The sequence below is a fragment of the Mixophyes fleayi genome, chromosome 7 (genome assembly GCF_038048845.1).
Source record: "Mixophyes fleayi isolate aMixFle1 chromosome 7, aMixFle1.hap1, whole genome shotgun sequence".
In the NCBI taxonomy this organism is placed as follows: domain Eukaryota; kingdom Metazoa; phylum Chordata; class Amphibia; order Anura; family Limnodynastidae; genus Mixophyes; species Mixophyes fleayi.
In genome coordinates this window covers 93,859,830-93,881,720 of record NC_134408.1, presented here as the reverse complement: position 1 = coordinate 93,881,720, position 21,891 = coordinate 93,859,830, and the positions used below count along the sequence as shown (strand labels likewise).

Here is a 21,891-nt window from a genome sequence, read left to right as displayed (position 1 = left end):
CCTCTGGTGACGCCCCGGCTGTTGCTACGGCAACCGGGACGTCACTTCCGGTTTCCGCGTCCCAGTTGCCTGCGCAACAACTGGGACGCTAGACTCCCTGTCGCCGCGCCCGGCCAGCTGGTTAATAGGTGGGCGCTCGCGCACAGGGCTAGTTAGGTTATAGTCAATCATGGCTATCCAGGTGTCTAGGAGGCAGTTTGTCTGTGGGTCATTTATGATTATGCAGCTGAACACTGCATTACTATTGGCCACCAGCACTACTATCTATTAGGCTAATCCTGTGAATACTTGTGAGGGCTCTTCCCTGATTGGCTGCTTTGACTATTTAAGGCAGTGAGGACTGAGCCTTACTGCCGGTTATAGCGTCCTGTTCCAGGACTGCTGCCTGCTACTTTGTTCCTGTGTTTGGTGTTTAACCTGAGATTGATTACCTTTGTATGACTCTTGCCTGTTCCTGGACTCTGATCTATTGCTTGAACCCGGATTCTGAACCTCTGCTAGTGACCCTGATCTTACGCCTGTCCCTGGATCCTGAACCTGTGCCTTGTGACCTTGACCTTTCTGCCTATACCTGACATTTCCTCTGGTGCCCAGCCCAGTCCGCTGACATCTGGCCTGTCGCTACTCCGTGTGCAACCTCCTATACTCGTGTGCTACCGTGTAAGCATAAACTCATACTACTCTGAGTATAAGACCTGGGGGCATCTGAGTACTTGTGAGCACAACAAGTCTCTACGGGAAAGACGGCTGCTAAAGGAGAAGACCTCTGCTACCTGTTCTATGAGTTTATGCCGCACTGGTGGCCATAACACTATGAAGCAAGTCTGTCAACATCATACATATAATGCAGCACCATGATCAAAATAAAATTGTAAGAGATCATCAACGGACTGTCTTTTTATTCATCAGGATAGTACATTTTCCCTACAAATGTCTCTTATAACATTTTTTATATACCAATTGACAGAAGTCCCAGTAATTGTGGGGTGTTAACAATGCTGAGGATGGTAAGACCCTAACTAGTGTTGCCAGAGTGATCATCCGATGACAATATTGTAACCTTGGGGTTTCCATTCATTCAGCATAGAAAACGATCCCAACGCATTGAATGTACTACTTCTAAACTGTGGCATGTCAGATTCTTATTTTTAATTTTGCTTTACCAGATATTCACGTCTAAAATCTCATTTATCTATAGTCTAAGTAATAAAACTTCTCTCTAAATGTGTAATAACAGAAGATGTGGAATAACAATTCTGTAAAAATGAGTGAGATATAGCAAAAGTGATGATCACATAGCTTTTGAAAGCAGTTCAGTGAAAAACTAACCATTCAAAATCTGCAACAAGAACTATGTGTAGATTCCATGTACAAACACAACCCCCCTTCCTATAAGATTTGACCAGACTGCAATGTTAGTTCAGGGTGCATAAAGAATCAAGGATTTGGGGAGGAAGAGGAACTTCACTAAAAGCACTTTAAGTGGTCTGTTAATCTCCAGGAGAGTTCAAAAAGTATCCTGTTAAATTGGAGCACAACAATCATTTCACATAATCTTCATCCAGTCTCCTGTCATGCACGGAAAAGTTCACTGTCTGAGTGGTTGGTGGCACCAAGGCTTGCAAGTGGGTCAAGATCTGCAAACATGTTTAACCATGCTGACATGTCTGTACTTCCTGTCTTTAGGCCTGCAAGAAACATAAGGAAAGTTAAGTGACGATGGGGAAATGGGAAAACAATGGCTGGTTTCCTGCTAGTTGCATGACCGAGAACTTATTCACATTATGAGACAAGGTAAAAAAATAAATAAAAAAGTAAACTGGAGACAGTAGAACTGAGATAATTGTGTATAAAAGAAAATATGATAAAACTAGTGTTGCCATTAGACAAACCAGTCTGATTTAATTCTTTCGTTTGTTGTACTAAACCTTTAATTTTTTCTATTCATTTCTCAATGGGTCATGTGTATATTATTATTGTAGATTTGTAAGTCACCACAATGCGCCTTACAGTACATACATAAAATAGGGACATACAAGGTAGACAAAATAAATGTAGACAAGAAACTAAAGGATATGGAGGGCCCTGTTCATTAGAGAGCGTACATTCAATGTAGAAGATGGGACAGCTGAAACAAGAGGAGCAAGTGTGGTTCAGAGTGGATAGTAATAGTGTGAATAGTATTAACGGGGATAAGGTCTTCTCTAAAAAAAATAATAAAAAAAAAAAAAATAGATGGGTTTTTACAGAAATGTCTAAAGATTTGAAGTCTGTGGGAAAGTCTGATTGAGCGTGGGGAGAAGTCTTGTAGGTGAGAGTGAGAGGTGTTGCCAGAGATGAGACAAGGCGCAGGTCATTGGTAGATCTAAGAGGCAGGAGGAAAAGTATTTTGATATGAGATTTGAGATGTATGCAGGGATGATGTTGTTGAGGGCTTTGTAGGCAAGGGTGAATAATTTGAATTGGATCCGGGAAGACACAGGGAGCCAGTGTAGGGATTTGAAAAGTGGTGCTCCAGATGCGGAGCGGTGAGAGAGGAAGATCAGTCTTGCAGCAGCATTTAGGATGGATTGAAGTGTGGATATATGGGTGTCGAGAATGCCAGATAGTAGGAGGTTGCAGTAGTCAAGGAGGGAGATGATGAGAGAATGGATAAGAGTTTTAGTAGCATGTTGAGTAAGAAAAGGGAGTATTCTGATGGTATCATGTATAAAATGAAACCGTTAATTACTTGTAATACTAAAAATTATATACATTTTAGAATGTTGTTGCAGGTTATTATATGTAGGGAAAACCTCAAGATCTCTAAAGAAAAGAATATCGGAACATCTATAGAACATTAAAATGGGAAAGGAAACCCATTCTTTATCGTCCCATTGTCTCAAACTATCCCCAACTCAACCTTTCTGCTCAAAGATCTGCAACTCTCATCTATAGTCAACATATGCTCTGATTGCCAGTTGGCTGTACCCACGCTATTGAATTTCCTCCCTCAAAACCTGTGAGCGCTCTCTAAAAATGTATTTCTTTAGGGAAGAAGTTTATCAAATTCCCTAACCATCTTCTTGACCTCCAGTGACCATTCTACCCAATTGCCTCCCCTCTACACAATGTTCTCATAAAAATTATATTAATGCTGTATAGTACATAATTTAACAAATAAAAACCCAAGACAAACAAATTTGTCTGACGTGAACCAGTTTGGACTATAAACCAACGTCAGCAAATGATGCACTGGTGGGAGACAAACATATTCAAAGGATTATATATGGTCCCCTTCCCACTGTAAAGAGGAGTTTTCGGATTCAAATGATGTGGGATAGTCTGGGTACACACTACAAGTTATTCAGACGATTATCGTGCCACAATAAATGACTGTTAGGTCCGTTATCACAATAGTGTGTACGCTCCAACGCACATTGCATCATTTGATTTTATAAACGGACTAAAGATATCTATTAACGATGGAACGATATTGTGCCAATTCTGCAGTATGTGTACACTTACGACCAGCAGTGTCCATAGATCTCTGTAGAGCGTGCAGAGTCACAATCTTTTCAGCCGACGGTTATGACAGATGAAAATCACAGATCTGAAGGTTAATCTTGTAAAACGTGTTTTGTGTGTACACATGAATCGGCATGCTGATCGGGACTTTCAGACGTTGGTAAAATCGTTAATGATATCGCATCAGGAGAAACTTTCTGTAATGTGTAGCCAGACATACACTCTGGTACAGAGTATCACTCCAAACATTCACAGGAATTAAAAGATTTGCCATAGAGAGAGCCCGATATCTGTAGTAAATGGCGCCTGCCTGCTTTGAGATGAATCATGATTTCAGAGAAGGCATCAGTCAGAGCATACACAAATTAGAACTGGTAATAGAACTTCTTTTGAAATCAACAAATCATATAGAGAGATTCCAACTAGTTGCCTCTACACATTTTTTCCCTATTGTGACATCTGCAGTGTACCTTTTTCTGCTCCTGATGGAGCTTCATAAATGAAATTTAGCCCATATTTCACTCGTTCATCACCCAAAAGCACTCGGTTGTAATAAGAATATATGGTGTCCTATACCCAAAAAAAAGTTAAGTGTTTTTTTTTTTTCCTTTTGAGCAAAACATGCCAACAAAATCAGATGAATAACGTTTATAAAGAATAACCAGGTTTGTATATATATTCTAGACATTGCAACCAGGTATTTTTTGTTTATAGATAAATAATGCAGAGAAAAATAAAGTTTATTTGCCTTAGCTTTTTAAATCCCAATGTTTAACAAATTGCTTTTCTTATTATCCTTTCATGGCATTACCTTTAGAACTACATCATCCTTTACCTTTCCTGCAACACACACCTTTGTTCACACTGCCCTCACCTCTATTTAACACTCAAACTTTTTCACTATTTGTATTCATTAACATCCACACCCTGTCACCAGAAAATAAAAGGTAAACTACCTTACAATCATCTTTCCTATCTTTCTCTCTGCTTCTATTAGCTGGTGATATATCACCAAATCCAGGTCTCCCCACATCTCCCATACACGTATCTCTTATTCAGAACGCTACAGAAATCCAGATAACCTCAAACACATGACTTGTCTCCCATCTCTTTCAAAGACCTTGTACCCTTTGGAATGCATGCTCTGAGTGGAATAGGACGTATACAGCGTTAAGTTTGTCACAAACAACCTCAACCTTCTGGCAATAACCGAAACATGCCTTACACAATCGAACACAGCAACTTTTTCACTTGGTGCTCTCCATTTCACTCACACCTTCAGCCCGGAGAGCAGACAAGGAGGTGGAGTTGCCGACTACTTTCCCCCTATTGCACATTCATAGTGCTACCACATGTCCCATCACATACGTTCACAACTTTTGTGGTATATGCTATTCAGATTTTAAAGCCATTCTCCCTGCATGTTGATGTTCTTTATCTTCCCCTGGACCACACCAACAATTTTTTTAAAAAATTTCTCTGTCTGTCTGGCTACCTCTTTTCTTATCATCTGACATCCTTACCATCATTATGGGTGATTTCAACATCCGCACTTGATAATCTACATTCAACTTGTGACTCCAAACTACTCTAACTTTCTTCCTCAGCTTCTTCCAGTGGAGCGATTCTTCTACTCATAAGGATGGCCACTGCCTCAATCTTGTTTTCTCTAAACTATGCTCAGTTTCTGAGTTTCTTAACACTCCTTTTCCTCTCTCAGATCATCACCTTATCAGCTACAAGCTCTCCATCATTAGTTTAACCTCTCTGCTGTCAAACTCTACCAATCTGCCTCATATCCCTAGAAATCTTAACTGTTAATTTTAAACAGTTTTCCTCTTCTCTGCAACACCTTCTCTCCCCAACTTCTCCATTCACATCTTAACCAAACCCCCTAGAATTTGCCGTTGATCCAAGTAGCCCTAGCTACATTTCATACTCCATGACGATTAAGGTGTTAAAAAAGGTGTTGTCACTAAAGAAACATGACAACTTCAAAAATGTTCTCATAAAGCAGAATGTGTAAATCTCATCTCTGATTATTATCTCACATATACTGCTATCTGTCACACCTATCAAAATGATCTAGACACTGCCAAACAACTAACTTCCAAAATCTCATCTCTGCTCAGGCCTCTAACTCCAAACACATTTTAATACATTTAAATCTCTTGTCAATATTTCCTCCCCAAACCCTTCAACTACTATAAGTGCCCAAGATCCTGCTTCCTACTTCAAGGACAAGATAGCTAAGAACCAACATAAACTGGTATCTTGGTACCTGGTACCTTGACGAGCAATCAGCTCAATTCTGTGCCTACGCCCACAGGCACCTTATCTTAATATGATCCCACAAATGAAGAAATATCTACTCTTTTATCTTCCTACTCTACTACTTGTCTTCTAAATCCTATACCCTCACAAATCAGTCGATACCCGTCTCCTGTTCTCATCCCAACCATTAACTAAAGTTCTCTCTCTCGTTTGTTTCTCTGAATCCACCTACTCACCGCTTAACTTTATCAGTTGGCATACCACACGGCTCTACACCCTCTGAACTTCTCTATCTATACCACTATTCTTTTTAACAAAGAGTTTTTATTAAATTTTTCAGAGAAAAAAAAAGAAAAAGAGTCCAGACAATCACAGTTTAAGTGACAGATTAAAACATCAGGTACAAATGTACATCAAACCAAAAAGACAAAAACTGGGAAAATCACATCCTACAGGGAAGAGGCAAGGAAAGGGGGTGGGGGGGAGATGTCATCAAAGAGTAGTTTAGCAGAGGAGTCGGTGAGACATACTGGAGATCCTATGTTTAATAAGTCAAAATTGAACAGAGAGTGGCTCTGTTGAGACTTTGGAGATGAGGCTACAGTTGAATGGGTAGCATAATAATCAGACCAGGTGAACCACTTCATTAGAAGGGAGGAGGCTGAAACCAATAGTTTCCATCATGTAATTATGTCGGATTTTTGCTATCACTTTGGAGAGGGGCGGGGGGCAATAGCTGCTCTAGTGGCAATCGGAATATGACCCAACACATACCGGTGATGGACTGGAAAGTCAGACGAATATAGTTGTGGCGCAATGACTAATGAAGTTACCTGTCGAATTAGATCAAACACATCATCCAATAAGGGTTTAATTGTGGGGCAGGTCCACAAAACGTGAAAGAGATACTGTGGGCCAAATTCTATGCAGTTTAACTGGAGTGTAATACAACCTGTGGATCATTTTTATGAGCATCTCAAAGTGGTTAATAGATTTTGAGATTTTATATATATATTTTTGAAAAAGCATTCCCAGTCTTCCTCCGTTAGGAGATGATCAAGAACCAAGATGAAGTTCCCATTGCACTTGTACAAGCATCTTGCTTTGTTCAGGTGGTTAAAAAGCATTGGTACCAAGCTGATATACTCCCAGTGTGGGAGCGTGAGTAGGTCAAGAGCCTCAATAGTGGCTGGGAGGAATGTAGCAAGGGCGAGCCAAACCTCTGCGATTCGATCCAATGGCATACCTGGAGGTATTTATAGAAATCAGAGGTTGTAATCTGGAAGTGATCCTGAAAAGAGGAGAACGGCACCAGGACACACTGCTCGTAAAGGTCTGATAGCCTACTGACTCCCCGGGTAATCCAACAGTACAAGCGCAGATATGGGATTAGCGATGCCACAGTAGAAAGGGAAAGGAGAGGGAAGGGGAGAGAGAAATTCTGAACCACCCTTACCAACTTATCCCAACTAGCTAAAGAGTCTTTTACATTAGGTAATATGGACACGTTGGTCTGGTCATCCCCTCCAACCAAAGCAAATCTTCTATTGGAAGTGGAGAAACAGCTTGGGTTTTAATAGAAACCCCATGGTTTGCGAGGATGGGGAGCCATTCAGTTGTTGATAAAGTTCCAATCAGAAGCAGCAAGGCCAAGGAGGTGGCCTTGGGAAGAAACAAATGTGACCAGGCCAAGCTGGGATGCTTGCTTCTCCAAACATACCTCAAGGCGCTCGTGTAAAACTTGTTAATTATTCAGAGTGGAACCAAAGTGGGAATGGACCTGAACAAGTACAGGATTTTTGGTAATAGCATAATTTTGAGCGCAGCTATTCTACAGAGCCACGCGACCTCAAAATCCATCCATGAGATAGTTAATGCTGTAAAATGGTTCACAAGTGGCATATAATTACAATCTATGAGGTCCTTAGGATGGGAGAGGATATGTATCCCCAGGTATTTAACGGATGAAGAGCACCAATGAAATTTGTAAGTGGCTTGCAGGTAAAGAAGACTCTCTTGCAAGACTCCCACGGCTTCTGATTTGGTGGAGTTAATCTTGTAGTAGGAAGCCTCAGAGATCTCCCTGCAAAGTGGGTAAAGGGGTTTCAGGCTCGGTCAGGAATAGGAGGACATCATCTGCAAACATGATGCGTCTCCAATCTTAGCGCCAGCGATATCAGGCATTGCCCAGATCCGTTCCGCTAAAGGTTCCATCACCAATGCAAAGATGAGTGGAGAGAGCAAAAGGAACCCTTTACAAAAAACTATACCCATCAGGTAGTCCCAGTAGATCCTGTCAAATGCCTTTTGCAGCATCCAACGAGAGGAACAGCAAAGGCTGAGCCTGAGTTGTATGGGCTGATAATAAATTAAGGACCCGGCCTGTGTTGTCTGGGGCTTGTCTACCCAAAACAAATCCAACCTGGTCCTGGTTAATTAGGCTCAGCAGAATGGGATTCAATCTATTGACGATCATGTTAGCAAACAGCTTAAGTTCGGTATTTAGGAGTGCAATTGGTCTGTAGTTATGGCAGTGGGCTGGGTCTTTGCCAGGCTTGGGGATCGTGAATATTCTTGCCTCCAACATCTCTTTAGGTAAATAAGAGTCTTCCATGGCCTTGTTATACAGGGTTTTAAGCACTGGACTGAGCTCCGCACGGAAGTCAAGATAGAAGCCATTTATGAGACCGTTAGGCGCTGGTGCTTTATCATGCTTAAGGGATTTTATAGCCACCTGGACTTCATCCTCCGTCCAAGCGGAGCACAGGTCTGACGTTATAGTCGGTGCCAGGGCTGGGAACTGAAGGGGAGTCAGGGAAATCCACTATAATAGCAGGGGAAAGGTGGGGTTGGGAATCATCTGACCTGAGGTTGTAAAGCTGCGTGTAGTAAGTAGCGCACTGGTTAGCATTGTCTGGTACATTAGAGATACGAGTACCGCGGGGGCCTGGAAGGACTTTGATATATTAATGGTATTTGTCCCTCTGAGTTTATGGGCTAGAAGTTTGCTCGCCCGATTTCCGGGGGTGTAGAACTTCTGGTTTAACCTACCTATAGCATTGTTAATTTGCAGCAGCGCAACAGAATTTAACTGTTTACGGAGATCGGCCAGGGACGCTTTGACGACAGAGTCAGAGGAGTTGAGATTACGTTGCTGCTCCAATACAACAATCTGCGTTTTGTTGGATTCAAGTACCTCTAATTGGATGCGTATAACTCTAGCTGCGACTTGTATAGCTGCTCCCCTCATGACCGCCTTCAAAGCACACCACTGCGTGAATTCTGAGGTGACTTCTGAACTATTAGTGTGCAAACAGGAGTCTTGCGCATCACTTAGTACCTGTTTACACAGTGTCCAAAAGGATGTATTCGGCCATTCGCCTGGGTCGGGGGAGGGTCCCTAGCTAGGGCCTCCAAACACCAGGTTAACGGAGCATGAGCCAACCAAGTAATGGGCTTAATCGAGGTGTTAGCGGTGGTAATCGAGTTATCGGTGCTGTAAACACAGACACTGTTTACACCTACAAAATTATTCCGATAATGAATTGAGCGACATAGAAAAAATAACTACTTACCAGTAAAGAGACACAGAGGAAATTCGATGACAGGGCATTGCGACACTTCCAAATGACATCTATTGCGTGCGCGACTTGGAAATTTCGGCCTTTAAAGCGGCAACACACAGACCCAGGTAAGTATTAGCTTTACATTAGGGGTTGGGGTTAGGAATAAAATTAACATTACCACAGTCCGTGCGTTGTCACTTTAAAAAACAAACAAAACCGTTTTGCACGCAACGGACGTCATTTGGAAGTGTCACTATGTCCTCTCATCGGATGTCCTCTGTGTCTTTTTACTACTAAGTAGTTATTTTTTCTATGTCGCTCGGTTCATTATTGGAATAATTATGTAGGAATAAACAGTGTTGGTGCTCACAGCACCAATAACTCGTACTACACCCGCTGGAGAGACCATTTATCAGAAAGCAGGAGATCTATGCGGGAGAATGAATTATGCACTTGGGAAAAGAATGCATAATCTCGTTCTCCAGGATGTTTCGCTCTCCAAACATATAGGTCAAATTCAGTAAGAATCTGAGCAAAATTCTGGGTTAGGGGTGTAGCAGAGGGAGATGGTCGGTCGGAAGCGGGTGTGGATCTATCAAATCTGGGATCTGGAGTTACATTAAAATCCGCCATATAAAAAAAACATCCCTTTCCTGATCTGTTGGACAGTTTGGAAAGTACGTCTCAAAAATAGGATTTGCCAGGAATTTGGGGCATATATGGAGACCAAAGGAATGGCCTGTTTGCCAGGGAACCTACAAAAAAAAGATAGTGACCATTTTTGTCAGTAACCCGCTTTTCCAATTTAAAAGGACATTCTGCTTTTAATAAAATAGGCACTCCATTGAGCTTGACGGAACCGCAGGCCACATAGGAGGTGGAATTGAGGGGGGTGGGGGATGCAGGGAGAAATGAGTCTCTTGTACTGCGACTATATCCGCTTTATGTGTAGCAAAATATTTGAGAGCAATTCTGCGCTTGTTGGAGGAATTCAGGCCTTTGGCATTTATAGATAGAAATTGGACTATCGTGGAGGTTGGCGAAGATGAGCAACGACTTTGAACATAACTTGAACAGTGGGGTAGATGCATCTAGTGATGGTCTCCACAGAGCTGGGGGTGGGTGGTGGAAATGAGAAAACACTGGGGGAGGAACTAGCAGAGGGGAAAACAAATAGTTTCCATAAGGAAACTAAGGGTTTTGCCGCAGGGAGGAAACGGAGTGTCAGAAAAGTGTAATATATTAGAGAGGCTCAGGCTTGGTTCCTCAGAAACCGAGCACACCCGAACATAGGGGATTAGAGTCGTCTCGCTACTTTCGCGCTTTAATGGAATTGAAAAACGAGGCAAAACATCATCGTTACATCGTCGGATCTCGCGAGTTTTGGAATCTAGAAATACCGTACCCCACGGCAATCTAGCACCATTTGAAAGAGAGACACAGAAGGGGCAGCACACTGTGTAGAGCAGTTGGTCAGCCAAGTAGATAGAAATGAAAGAGGAGGGGGTAGCAGTGTTCAAGAAAATCGACAGTGACATTCAGGAGAGCTGTGTTGCTAATTCTCATTGCAGAAAAATACAAATACTAGTGCTGTCAGGGTTGGTGTAATTCTGCAGTCAAATTCTACTGTGTTATATAGGTAACAGACAAAGAGGAGTGCTCCATTGCTAAGAGTCATTGCTGAAATAGAAATGATAGGGCTGGCTGTCTTGGCCTAAATCTGCAGTTACATTTTAATGTACCAGAGCTCACTTAGAAACATGAGAGGTGGAAGGGTTCAGTGCGGAAACAGAAATTGTAATAGGGCTGTCGGTGTTCTTAAAAGTCTCCAGTGACATTCTACTGTGCCATAGCTCATAGAGAAACAGGAGGGGTGACATTGTTGATGTCATTCTCCAGTCTCAGTCATGATTATAGTAATCCCTCTACCTCATGTGCTAAAACCTATATGTTCATGTGCATAGTGGTTTTAAGTCAGGGAAACAAACATTTTAATAAAAAGCTTGTACCTTTTTAAAGAAAAAAAACATCTCTCAAATAGGTGAAAGTTTACTGTAGAAAATTATAAAATTGCCAAGATGCCATTCTACCCAAAATATTACCAGGCATACCAGCATCAGGTAGCTCCCTTCTCTTAGCTAGATTTCAGCACCTGCAATCTAAACTGTCATCATATTCACCCTCATCATTGTGTACATCTTAATCAAACAATACAAATTCATCCCCGCTGGAATCCACCATCACAGAAGTCTGTGTACTTTGATGTAATTGCTGATAATGGCCTTCCTCATGGAATTTGTAGTTCATTTTATGGCAGAGCTGTCACAATTTTTGGCCAATTCTTTTAGAGCAGAGCAAATGACAAAATGTTGTGTTGACTCATCTGCATCACCACTGGGTATCTTGGGAAAGCTAAGTTTTTTCCAAGAAGCAGTTGCCAGAGAAACTGAAGGAGGAGACGTCATTACAAGATGTTGATAGCTCTTTGATCCTGGCGAAGCGAATTAAGTACTTACTCTACAATTACAATATAGTTAGCGGATTTGTTTAGTTTAATTTCCTCCTTCAATTTCTCTAGCTGTGTCACTCACCGGAGTGTGAGTGCCTCCACTCTGGTACGTGGTTCTCCATCTTTCCCGCTCACACCTGTGTGGAACCGTGGCCGTCCGCCTTCCTGTCGCACTGGGCATGCGCAGGTCCCTTTAACAACTACACCTGACCACTAATGTGATTGATGGATCAATCACCCCTCCCTACTTAAGGCACCTGCAGCCTTAGGTAGTGGCCTGATCTTGAAGTCTCACTCCCAGTGAACTTCTATAGGTGTGTACAGTTTCCAAACTGCTTCCAGCTCTACTTGTGCTTCAGCTTCCACGCTGCTCCCTGCTCAACTCAGCGGCGGTTCCCATACCGCTACAACGCTTCACTTCTCAGCTTATTCCGGATCTACACAACTGGGTATGCTCTACTGACTATTGACTATTGCCTATTGCTCGCATACCAGTTGTATCCATTGTTGTTTGCTGCACAGGGTACAAGTACCCATATAGACTGTGTTACTGCATTGCTTCATTTAGGACAAGCTTTCACTCAAGCTACGATATCGCCTCACGCTACTAAGCGTTATTGTGCATATCTGCTGTGACCAGCTTCTCCTCACTGCAAGGCATCTACTCCATACAGACTATTCATTGTGCCTTCCATCTCTGCCTCACAAGAGATTGCTCTACTCGCGCTGTTTCCATACAGCCACAGTTTGCTTTTCAACTTCACTCTCCTGCACCTGGACAAGTCCTCATTCCTTCTCACAGCAGTGGTACAAACTTGCTGCACGCAGACCACTGACTTCCCTGCTACCTACCCGCACCTGGACAAGTCCTCCTATCACAGCGGTGGTACAACTTGCTATATGCAGACCACTGACTCTCCTATTACCTACCTACACCTGGACCAGACTCCTCACCATAGCGGTGGTACAACTTGCTGAACGCAGACCACCGACTACCCTGCTACCTACCTGCACCAGTACTAGTCTTCCCATCACTACAGTGGTACAACTTGCTGTACGCAGACCACTGACTCCTCCTCTACCTACCATCACCTATCCACGTCCACTCCTCGTGTCTACATTATCTTCAGCCTCCAGTTTACTGCTCCAAGTCGCTGACTTTCCTCTAACCATAGCTGCAAGTCGCTGACTTCCTCAGACTATCTCTACTCTCCTGCTGTTGTGTCGCTCCAAACATTCACCTGCCTGCTTTGAGGTGCGTGCCATAACCCCGCCTCTCTAGCAGAGTTCCATCTGGTGAAACTCGGGTAAGCAACTCCTAGTGCCCGTGACAAGCTGCTTCTCAAAAAGTATAATTAAGGCAATCACTTGACTCAAGCAAACCGTGTCTGCACTCTCTTCACAGTTGACTACTACGCTGGACTAAAGTACATTCCCCCTCAAATTCTAATCTTCTTGTAGCTGCTGCATTCTCCTACATACTGTTGCACAATCCCGAAAATGACCCTAAATTTTTCAGGACACAGACAACATCTTCTGCATGTCATTGTAATTTTTTAAAAAGTTCTGTACCACCAAGTTGATTGTGTGAGCAAAACAGGAAATGTTAAGGAATTCCCCCTGCTGTAATGCTCTAACAATATTGGTGGCGTTATCAGAAATCACATATCCTCCCGAGAGTCGAAACAGAATAAGCCATGTTGCAATGACATCTCTTAGTTTTTAAAACAGGTTGTCAGCGGTATTACCTCTGACCTGCGCTTTGTCTCGTGTCTGAAAACGACCTCTCCCTGCCACCTTCAAGACTTCTCCCATGCTGCTCCCCACTTATGGAATTCCCTACCACGCTCAATCCGACTTTCCCACAGCCTTCAAATCTTTAGATGCTCTTTGCAAACCCATCTCTTTTTTTTTTTTTTTTTTTTTTTAGAGGTGACCTTATCTTTGATAACAATATTGACACTAATATATATATATATATATATATATATATATATATATATATATATATATATATATATATTATAACAATAATATGCCTCTTAGTGAAGCAGATGATACACAGAGTAGCCTGCCTCAGAAAAATATGACATACTTGGGTACATGCTGCTGCTGTTCCTGCTGATAAAGGTGAATCACCGACCCAGTGGGATGTCAGTTGTATAATCTTTAGTTTGCCCAGTTCCGCTTGTCCCCATATCTGTGGTTAAGTGTACAGTGGGTAGAATGGCATTTTGTAGCCCAATAATTACATTTTTATGAACCTTCTGTTAGAGGTGAGGAATAGCTTTTCTACTAAAATGGTGTCACAATGGAATTTGGTAATATGGACAGAAGACCTCAAGTAACTGTCTAAAACCAGCTGCATTAATAGTGGATATTGGACGCAGATCTAATACTAGCATAGTCCCCATGGCATCTGTGATACGCTTTGCGACAGGGTGACAGCTTTCTTACGTTCTTCCTCTAGCAAAGGATTGTTTAACAGTCAATTGTTGTAAACTACAAGTAGTCTTCTGGGTTGAAGATCCACCCCCAGCAGCAGCAGCAGCGGGACTAACGCTCAATAATTCTTCAGAGGAATCATGGTTAGTGGAGGAGTCATCTAGCCTTAGCAACTTAGATGCAGGACTAACTCCCATCACTTGTGAGGATATTGATGAGGAAGGTGTTGGTGGTGGAGATTGCAGGTGCTGGGATCTAAATGAGAGAAGGGAGCTAGCTGATGCTGGACTGCTTGTTGTTATTTATTTTAACATACGTTTCTGATTTTCCCAACAGCTTGCCATGAACTTGCTTCAAATGCCGTAATATGGATGAGGATCCTAAATGGTTAAGGTCCCTACCTCTGTTGAGTTTACGAACGCTACAAATGGCTAGACAACTGTTGTCAGGATTTGTGTAAAAATAATTGCACACATAATTGCACACAATCACAAATATGCGATTGTTTTTCTTTTCTTTTTGTTGTTTAGTATGTTTATATCTTAAAAAATTTCAATAAAAATACTGGATTTAAAAAAAAAATAATTGCACACATAAGAGGTGGATTTTTGGTCTTATGCCAAGAACTGCTGCAATCTTTCTTTGAAAGTGTATGAAAATAAAATTGTGAGGTGGTCAAAATTGACTGCACATGACTTGAAATTAGTGTTATTGAGGTTAATAATAATACAGGATCAAAAAAGAACAAATTTATGTGATTTCAGAATATTTTTGCAATTTTTCTAAAAAAAATATAGATCCAAAACCAAAAACACACGAGGGTGGTTTTGCCAAAACCAAAACAAAGCTAATCCAGATCCAAAACCAAAACTACTTCAGGGGGGTCAGTAAGCATTTCTATAATATATTTAGGGACGTGGAACTGGACCTGGGTGACCTGACCCCAGGGTATTCGAACAAGAATACCAAATGATAACAGACATGAAATAGTAAAATAATATATATGATATACAATACACAAGTAGCAACATTATAGGCAACCGGCCTAAAGAGAAACATTGTTGTAAACATTCAATGACAAGATATTGTTATACGTACAAGAAACAAAATGGAACAAGCTACAGCACACATCAAGCAACACACCTGTCTCCCAGAGGCACGAGGGACCGGAGCGGAGCAAACCAAACAGTTGCGTGCCTCAGAAGACAGAGGCAGGCCTATGTAAAGCCATGTAAATCCAAGTATCTAACAAGTTAAGGATTTATGCTAAAATATCAAAACAGATTGTGACAGCCATAGATATGTAGGGAACCTACTACTGTCTTTTAGATAGGGTTCACATCAGGAGAAGAAGAAATCGTCCATCAAGTAGCAGGTCTCGACCATTCTTCTCGAACCTGGGTAGGAGCTAGCAAAGCTGTCTCTTCTACGGGAATGTTCTACGCGGATGAGAGAGAGGCCCTTATCCGAAGTGGATATCACCACCTGGATTCCATTTAGTTTAGTAGGGAATCCCCAATGTTAGGGAATGTTTTCCGAATGTAAAGCCACGGTAGTTTAGCGGAACAAGCAGCGTTTGGCCGGCGTAGCAGTTGAGATGTCAGGGAATAGATGGAGATTGCCAAGGGCCACCTGGTTAGTGGAGGTAGGGAGGGCTGCCCGCAGGATTTGTTCCTTAATGCGAAAGAAGTGGACCCGAAGTAAGGTATCTTTAGGGGCGTCCTCTGGGGCCTGGCGGGATTTAGGAAACCGGTGAATCCTATCTATTATTAATCTACGTATTAATTTGATGCCACTGGTAGCAGCTTGTGAAACAAGTCCGCGGCATAGCCATAAAAGTCAGCGTTTGAGACGGAGTCTGGGATATCTTAATTTTATTGCGACGGGACCGGTCTTCCAGGTCTGTGATCTTGTCCCGAGATGTTGACACCTCCTCCTGTAGCTTGTCATGAGCAGCAATGAGATAATTATGTGAGAAGACCAGCTTCTCCAGGTTGGTCTCAAGGCGATCCGTTCAAGTGGCAATCTCTGCCAGGTCAGACTTAATTTCTTTAATAGTGGCCCGGAACTCAAATTTGATATCAGACTTAAAGACCACCAGGAGAGATTGTATAGATCTGAGGGTAACTGGGCCATCCATGGCAACCATTGGAGATTCTTCTTGGGCCACATCTGGTTCCGCTTGCCCCTGAGGTTGAGGTGATTAGGGGGTTGTTTCCCAGATTTGGAGGACATTCGAGAAGATGATGAGGCTGCCGAACCCCTTACGAAGAAATTCACAGTCGGAAGCAACTTAGATTTAACTTTCTTAGATGGCATGGTGTCGCAGAGTAAGGGAGAAAGGAAATCCCTGAGGGAGCTCTACGACAGAGTAAGTAGTGAGATTTTGCCAATGCTCCCTGAAGAGGATTGCAGTATCTGGTGTCGCTGCTTGTATAGCGATAAGGTCAGGTCACAGTCCAGGCATCGAGATCAGTTATCCATTAGCTGGACAAGAGGTCATGATTTAAGCCAGTATGCAGAGAGGTAGCCCCGGGATAGCAGCCCTTCACCTGCTCTATATAGCAGTCACATGCCATCGCCTGAGGGGAGCAGGATTAGACAGGTGCCAATGGTGGCGTGAATAGTCTTAAGCGTAGTATTGTTATTACAGGCCGATTAACAGATGGCCACAGCTCCTGAGTGATTATGCTGAAGTGGAATCTGCTGCAGTTATATTTAGATGTAAGCATCCTAGATGCACAGATCTGGAGAGAAATATCTCTTTGTGTGATAATAACCCCAGCAATGGTGGGCTATATTCCCAATATTTGTAAGGCTGGTAATAGCTGGAGCTTTATAGCATATATTCGATCATGTGCACCTTTATATACTCACATCCATGGCTCACTGGTCCAGAGTGTCAGTAGCCCGTTTAGATTTTGTATGACTGTCTGGGTGGCTGTGATGTCCAGAGTTGTTGCCAGCCGGATGTGAGGCCGGGTAATGGGTGGTAATCGTGGCCCTCAGTGTATGGGATTCAGATGGCTGATCCCAGCAATCGCGAAACGGAAGTGGCCGTCCGTGGTCCTCTCCGGTAAATCCAGGCACCAGGCAGCATTGGTTAAGCCAGGAGGGGGTCCAGCAATGATAGGCAACAGAGGAGGGACCAGCTGGATCGAGCAAGGAGGGCAGTCGGGGCTGCCCTCCTACAGTCCTGACTGCAAGGAGGGCAGAAACAGGAGCCCGATGAGAGGCAGAAACGCTTCAAAAGGACCAGTTCTCAGGCCCAGTGACGCCAAAGAGGCTCAGATGGGTGGTAAGCCACAGGTGGGTCGCCTAGGGGTCCCAAAGGTGGTGTTTACAGGCCTCAGGAGAGAGAGCTCTGCGTCTATGTAAGATGCTGTTCAACAAACTTCTTTGGAGCTCATTATTATCTCTACGCAGATGAAAACCAAATGTGTTTATCCTCTCCGGAGCCATTTCACCTTAGATGTCCTCTTGCCAACTCAACTTGACTCAGAGCTATCAACTACAATCCAACCTAAATCTAAATATTCTTACATACATCTAAGAAAGATTTCCAGAATATGCAAATATCACACAAGGCCCGGCAAAAATGTTAATTCATGCACTCATTATGTCCTGCATTCACTATTTTGCACACAAAGGATAGATTGATTTTTCCACGCAAATAGCTCTTTCACAGCTGAGTCAGTCTGTCAGTCTCTATATTGGTTGTCTGTTTTATATACCAAATCCAATATAAAATACTTCTACTAATATACAAGGCTATCAACAAAACTGCACCAACTTACATTTCTTCACTTGTCTCAAAATATCTACCAACTCGACACCTTCGTTCTTCATAAGATCTGCATCTCTCATCTATACTCATTACCTGCTCCCATTCCCGGTTAGAGTACTTTTTACGGGCTTTTATATTACATTTGTATGAGGCAAGTGTACTCAGCGATTCAAAGTGATACCACGATATAAGGCTGTATCGTTAGAAGCGAGTTAAGATTGGTAGCCCTTGAGAAAAGGGAGGGTTTATAACACCATATGGAATTCCATAATATTACATCTTTGAGAAAGCAGCAAAATGCATCAGAGTTTCTATTTATTTACAAAAATTTGGAGAGATGAAATTCCGTTAGCAGGAAGATAATATGCGGAAAAACCCTAAGAATGTCTCTACAAACTAAGTAGTACAATCTACAAACTGAGTGGTGCAGTCTACAAAAGAAGAAGAGGAGAAGAGCTGTTCCTAAGCAGCATCTACACTAATCTCAATTGTTGTGGGTTTTTTTTAAGCTCCCGGATATACAGAAAAGCCAAAGGGTAGGTTAGCTGGCCACTTACACCCCCCCGCCCCCCCCTCACCCCCTTTGTTATTGTCGATATCATGAATCTTCTTCCAGGATGTCAGTTCATATATATCAGTAATGGAAATTGTGTGATTGTAAGACTTTGTAAGGTATGGAAACTGTTTTCCTTACTTCACTGGTTTAGTGGACAGTATATATGTACCTATGAACATTTGAGGATTAATAGCAACAGATACTTCTCTCCCACGAATGCATAATTTAAACATAGCATCTACTGTGGAATATGTTAAAATTTACTCTGTTTTTTGCTGAATGAACACGCTGTTTTGCTTATATGTTGTTTTTATTCAAATTGCAATTTTATTTAAGATATGATAAGATGGTGATAAGAATCATAGGATATTTTAAAATAAAAGTTTTTACATTTAGTTAGCGAGAGTTTTTCTAGTTTCCTCGATTAATAATTCGGCTATATTCCTGCTAGATTTTATGTAATTTCATATAATCTTTAATTATGACTTATTTCCTTTGCTAAAGATTTTCTGTTTTAGCTGTTTGGTGTTCTTTATGTATTATTTGAGTAACTTACTTATGTATAAGGTTGTATAGGACAAAACATATAAGAAAATAAATGTGTAGTTGGGGCACTCAAAGATTAATAGTCTTAATTAAAAATGAATTCAATTTTTATTGGAATACAATAAAAAGATTTTTTCTAATTCCATTTACTAATTCACAATAAATTAGCAAAATATTTAAAATCAATGATCGTAGAGTAAAAATATAATGTTTAATCAACTGTTAAAATAGCAGTTTTGTACTGCTAGCCAAGCTGCTGCTGGAATGTATTATAGTGATTATTTATAAGGGATTTTTCCTTCCTTTTAATATCTTGTCTCTTATCTTCATTTCACATATATTAATTATCTCAAACTCAGTCTCACGGGGAGTCAGATAACTCAACAATCTCACTTCTACAAAATTCCCTCAATTTTCAGGTATTTAATCTCGCTTACACATCCCCTCAAAATATTTCTACCAATATTTCAGCTCCGCAATTTTTACAACATCGCTAAATTCCGCCTTTCTTCCAACTCTTTTAATACTTCTGAGGCTCTCTGTCTGCGTCACTCCTCCACAAAAGGTCTCATTTCTACACTATACTATGAACTAGCGCCGCCTACCTCAGGCCTCAGAGACCCCCATGAACTGGCTTGGGAACAAGACCTTGGTGAAACTTTACTAGATGAAGAATGGTCGGAGATCCATGAGAATGCTGCCTCCAGTTTTATACGAGTTAAAATAAAAGAGAATATTTATAAGGTGTTGGTTCACTGGTACTACATGCATTCCAGACTCCACAAAATACTCCCTGACTCCTCTGACCGCTGTTGGCCGTGGTGCTTCCACGAGGGTACTTTCCTCCATATTTGGTGGACATGTCCTAAATTAGCACATTTCTGGAGTGAAATCAAACATCTGATCCAATCAGTTCTTCAGGTCAATGTGCTTTGGGATTGACATTTCGGGCAGCTTGAGACCTGTTAAGAAATTTTATTTTGCAAAGTCAGAATGCTTAATTAAATTTATTGGACCGCATAGGTATTTATAGGATTCTCGCGATGCACCCACTTTGTGGAATTCCCTTCCTCACACAACAAGACTTTACTCTTCCTCCTCCAAGTCAGCAAACACTATGGGGTAAATCCACGTGAGTGGGGACAGGAAAGAAGACACACCCGGAGGGTATATAGAGCCATGCCTCCCTCCTTCCTGTGTCTTCTTTCCTGTCCTTATAGTAGAGTAGGCAGTTCAGGTTTGTTGTTTTCCTCGGGTGTTACAGCTAGTGGTGGAAAAACCGTGGTTCCTTCCACTACAACCGGATCTGATCCATCACAGTTTGATAAACCTTCAAAACCCAGGATTCTGGAGACTAGCGGTATGACTACTGAGAGGAGACATTTGAAATACCAAGGCTTTCTAGTAGATTAATCACCACGCTTGAAATACAAGGAAATCTCAACATCCAAGACAGATTGTAAAATCTGGGACATTGTTGTGTAAGTGGTGCTCTGATAAACAGTTTGCACCAAAGGGTCCATCCATAGGTGCTGTACTTAAATGTGTGCAAGATGGGTTTAACAAAGGATTAGTGGTTAATGCACTAAAAATCCAAATATCTGCTCTTGGAGCATTGTTACACAGAAGGTTGGCCGATAATAAGTATATAATGAAGTTATGCAGGTGGCATAGAGATTAAAACCTTTTATTGCTCTCCTTTGGCTACATGGGTCTTGAACCTGGTGTTGGAGACCTCTGACAGAAGCACCTTCTGAACCTTACAAAAGTTTCCCATGAAATACCTAACAATGAAGGTCATATTTCTAGTAGCAAGTAGCTCAGCAAGGAGGATTCAGAGCTTCAAGCTCTCTGGGCAGTTATTTGTTTTTAATTAGTGGCAATGAGAAGGGTAAACCAGCCTCTAGGGCATTGGTGGCAAGATGGATAAAATCTGTGGCGACTTCATAGGCAGAGAAGGAATCTGCCTCTATGGAGGAGTTATACAAGGCCACACTAGTCCTCCAAACATACTTTCACTAAACACTAGTGGATTAATGTCCAAGCTTCAGCAGATGCCAAATTTGGAAGGAAAGTGTTAAGTGCAGTAGTACGACTTAAAAAATTATTGGGGTGTGATGACGTCATGCCCCACATTCACTGCGAGCGCAGCACGGAAGAGGGGACAAGGGAGGGAGCCGGATTCAGCTATACATACGAGGTATGTCTATTAAATAACGAGACTGTGATTCCACCTAGTAAACAAAGCAGTCAGAACCGGTTATAACTGCATAAGTAGTAACCTTGAACTGGTCTGAACAAAACTGTTTATTTTTGTTCTCCAACTATGACCTAATCTAATATATCCATAGAACTTATCACAGACAAACAGTTCTTCTACATAGACATATAAATAAACTAGAAATAAAATGCTATATATATATATATATATATATATATATATATATATATATATATATATATATATTTATTTTTTATTATTTTTTTTTTATTTCATTATTTTACTAAACACCTATAAATTGTGAGTCTAGTCATCAATGTCCATGCTGATATGCCTAGATACCAACCATCAGTTTCAGTCTGGCATGGCATCTGTAGTACATAAGATGTGGAATGAAGTATATTGCACAAAACCAGGGCTATACAAGCACTAATCTTCACCAGTTTTCCCTCTAACATTACATTGTTGCAGGGGGCATTG

At 41.7% G+C, this 21,891-nt stretch overlaps 1 protein-coding gene across 3 annotated transcripts in view; it reads right to left on the bottom strand.

Annotated features, from left to right (window-relative positions):
• Positions 1 to 882: 882 nt before the first annotated feature.
• Positions 883 to 21,891, bottom strand: part of ICA1L (islet cell autoantigen 1 like) — a 59,622-nt gene continuing 38,613 nt past the window's right edge. For all 3 annotated transcript variants that reach the window (XM_075180131.1, XM_075180132.1, XM_075180133.1), the window contains exon 12: positions 883 to 1,688. In XM_075180131.1, coding sequence (XP_075036232.1) covers positions 1,573 to 1,688 — 116 coding nt within the window. In that variant the 3' untranslated portion in view covers positions 883 to 1,572. The remainder of the gene's footprint in view (positions 1,689 to 21,891) is intronic.